Genomic DNA, 3,208 nt, shown 5'->3' with positions numbered 1-3,208 from the left:
TCTATTATCCACACCAATGTTGACATGGGCAGAGAGCAGGCAGAGGAAGGGCAGGCAAATTCATAGGTAGCCAATAGGACATTTGGAAACTGAACCTTGACAATATTTGCATCTATTCTGAGAAGAAGAAACTTCTTCCTTCTCCTCAGATCGTCTGTGTCCTCAACACTGACCTAGCCTCTGCACTTGGGCAGCTGGAGGGATAAGCATATCATACAGGCATATTCCCAGTAACCCAACAAGAAGAGACCTTAAAGTCTTGGGATCCATCTTTGCCCCCGGAGAGATGAATGTAGACAGCAAGATTCCAGGGCATCTGGTGACTGATAAGAGAGCCATTATCTTGGCTATCATTTTATTCCTATTGTGCTTGGTGGCAGTGGTGGGCAACAGCTTCATCACTGCAACACTGGGCACCAAATTGTTGCTGCAGAGAATGCTGTCACCTTGTGATGAGTTATTGATCAGTCAAGGGGCCTCTCATTTCTGTCTGCAGTGAGTGGTGATAAGAAAGAGCATTTATATTTTCCTACATCCATGGGCCTTCCCATACAATCCTGTAATGCAGTTCTTAGCCTTCCAGTGGGATTTCTTGAATGCTACCACTTTATGGTTCTCCACCTGGCTTGGTGTCTTCTATTGTCTGAAAATTGCTGCCTTTATGCACTCCGTCTTCATCTGGTTAAAACTGAAGGGGTCTGTATGGATGCCATGGATGCTTTTCAGCTCTCTGAGACTCTCTCGCTTAAACACCATCCTAGTTTTCATAGGCAACCAATGCATAGAGCACAACTATTTAAGGAGAGGTATGCAATCTTGGAATGTTACTTGGAATAGTGAGGAAATCATAAGAGAAATTTTACTTCTTCCCTCTAAAAATTATTACCTGGACAGTCCCTATTGTGGTCTTTTTCATTGGCATGGTTTTGTGCATCACTTTCTAGGAAGACACACCAAGAAGACCCTCCTGACCATCTCAGGCTTTTGAGATCCCAGTGCTCAGGCACACTTCATGGCTTTCCCGGCTCTCATCTCTTTTGCCATCTTATTTTCTGTCACTGGTGCTTGATGCTGCAGGCTTTTTTCCAGCTCAGGAATTTCAATACTGTGTGTGACAGGTAGTGATTTATCTGTGCACAGCAGTGCACCCTATCACTCTGTGCTTGAGCAACCCCAGGCTGAGAGCTATACTGGAAAGGGGATGTTTCTCAAGGTGTGGGGCATCTTGAGTTGCAAATGATGAAAACCCCCAGTGAGACTCTAACACAGAAGACAGGTGCATGATGGGACATTGCTTCTTTCCCTGCTCTTTTCCTTTTTCCACATTTAATGATTAGTAGAATAACTTCAATGAAATAAGACTTCAAGATGAAATCTAAAGCCCTGAAATATGGGCTAGCAAAAGTGTAGCTGATATGGGCATGCTCTTTGTGGGGCTTGATGTGGTCAAAGAATCAGAAAACTTTTGCTTTCCCTGTGATTGATCTCTCAGTGTTTAAAATTGTTCTTTTAGAAACTTGACACAAGGTCCCTGACACCTCATGTGATATTTTATCTGCTAAATCAGACTGCAGATTTTTAGAATCTCAATTTTCCCCTGGCTTCATCCTGTGAACCACGTTTCCCTTTTTACCATTACCTGTGTTTGACCATCTACTGCAATGAATAGCTCTAACCTTGTGTGAAAGAATTCCTTGTGTATGAGTTCCTGTTTGAATTTTCTTCACAGAACATGGTATAATTTGTGCATGTGCGTGATAGAATGCATTGTCTGGGGATCTGCATATTCTCAGAAGAACTTTTGAGATCTTTCATAGTACTAGAGGCTATGATTCATATAATTTTTATGTTCTCCACAATAACCTGATCTGGTAGTCTGTTCTGCAAATGTTCATGTTCATGAGTGCAGATATTAACTTCTTCTTTTATGTTGCTATTGGGACCTACGTAGTTTTTTATATGGAGTGTCCATCTATAGCTGTCTGATACTTAAGATTTAAGAAGAAAAAGACTATCTGATTTGGTTTGGTGAAGAATATTTGGACTGCTTTTCTGATTTCCCCAGATCTTCTCAACCTTCTTGAAGCTCATTTACCTTTTGAGCCATCTAAATGGATCTCTCAGCACAAGTTCCTATTTTTCATCTCTCTGTCCTTTGCATTAGAGGACATGGCTCTGTTTTTTGCTTTTCAAGGCTGACATTTGTGCTCCTAGCCCCTCCCCTGCCTCCTTTCTATGCTCTGCTCAGTCAAGTATCCCCCAAATTGTCAACCTTTCCCTCTTTATTGTCATTCCCTTCTTCAACAAAGCTCTTTCTTGAAGAAAAAAAAAAAAAAACCCAGTTATCTTACCCCTCCATGTGACTATCCTCCAATCAGTCACTTGCTGCAAGTTTCCTCATGTCCCCTTACAATCCTCTTGTGCTCTCCCATCCTGCTGAAATGTGGTTCTTCAAGGACATAAACAAGTTCCTGATCACTAAATGTGATGTTATCATTAGCCCTCAGCCTCTTAATATCTCTGTAGCATTTGCCTTTCTTGATTAAAAAAAAAAATGATAAAAAAGATTTTTACCGAAGTAATATCTGACCTTTGCAGAAAATTTAGTGAAAGTAGAATATGCATTACCCATAATTGCCCATTTATAGGTCTCTCTGAAGGTCTTCTCTTGGCTTCTGTGACACTGCTTGGACTGCTCCTTTTGTGTCTCCCTCACTAACTGCTCATCCTCTTGTCCCTTGTTTCTTTCCTTAGCCAGCTCTATTCTTCGTTTGATATTATATCTGCTCTTTTTTCCTTCATGACACATCTACACACAAAGCTTCTTTTATGACCTTTAAGTATAAAGAAAAGTCTTGATCTTCCTCAAAACTCTATATTTTCTTCCACCTGCTGGACACTTGCACCTAATAGTACTATGAGCACTTGAAATTTAGCACATCAATTTAGTTCAAAACAGATTTCCTCCATCTCCTCCTCTCCCACCTACCCTCTCCACTATTAACTTAAATCTATTTGTTCTGTTACTGATACCCAGAGATTGAGGCTTCCAAACTCTGAGTTAATTTTCACTCCCTGCTCACCACTGAGCCCCTGTACCTTATCAGTAATCTGTCTTCAAGTGCTATCTCCACAATGTCTCCATTATTTTCTCCCCATTCCTGTGGATCTATTTTAGATTAGGCCATCCTCATCTCTCACCTTGGCT

General features: G+C 41.1%; 1 protein-coding gene across 1 annotated transcript; it reads left to right on the top strand.

The window, feature by feature from the left end:
- The first annotated feature begins 286 nt into the window (after window positions 1-286).
- On the top strand, window positions 287-1,229 carry TAS2R60 (taste 2 receptor member 60). Its single transcript, XM_037837730.1, is given in 4 exon segments — window positions 287-837; window positions 839-936; window positions 939-1,041; window positions 1,043-1,229. Coding segments are annotated over 4 exon segments (939 nt in total).
- Window positions 1,230-3,208: the final 1,979 nt, after the last annotated feature.

Source organism: Choloepus didactylus, chromosome 5 (assembly GCF_015220235.1).
Source record: "Choloepus didactylus isolate mChoDid1 chromosome 5, mChoDid1.pri, whole genome shotgun sequence".
Lineage (NCBI taxonomy): Eukaryota > Metazoa > Chordata > Mammalia > Pilosa > Megalonychidae > Choloepus > Choloepus didactylus.
This window is presented reverse-complemented; position numbering and strand designations above follow the sequence as displayed.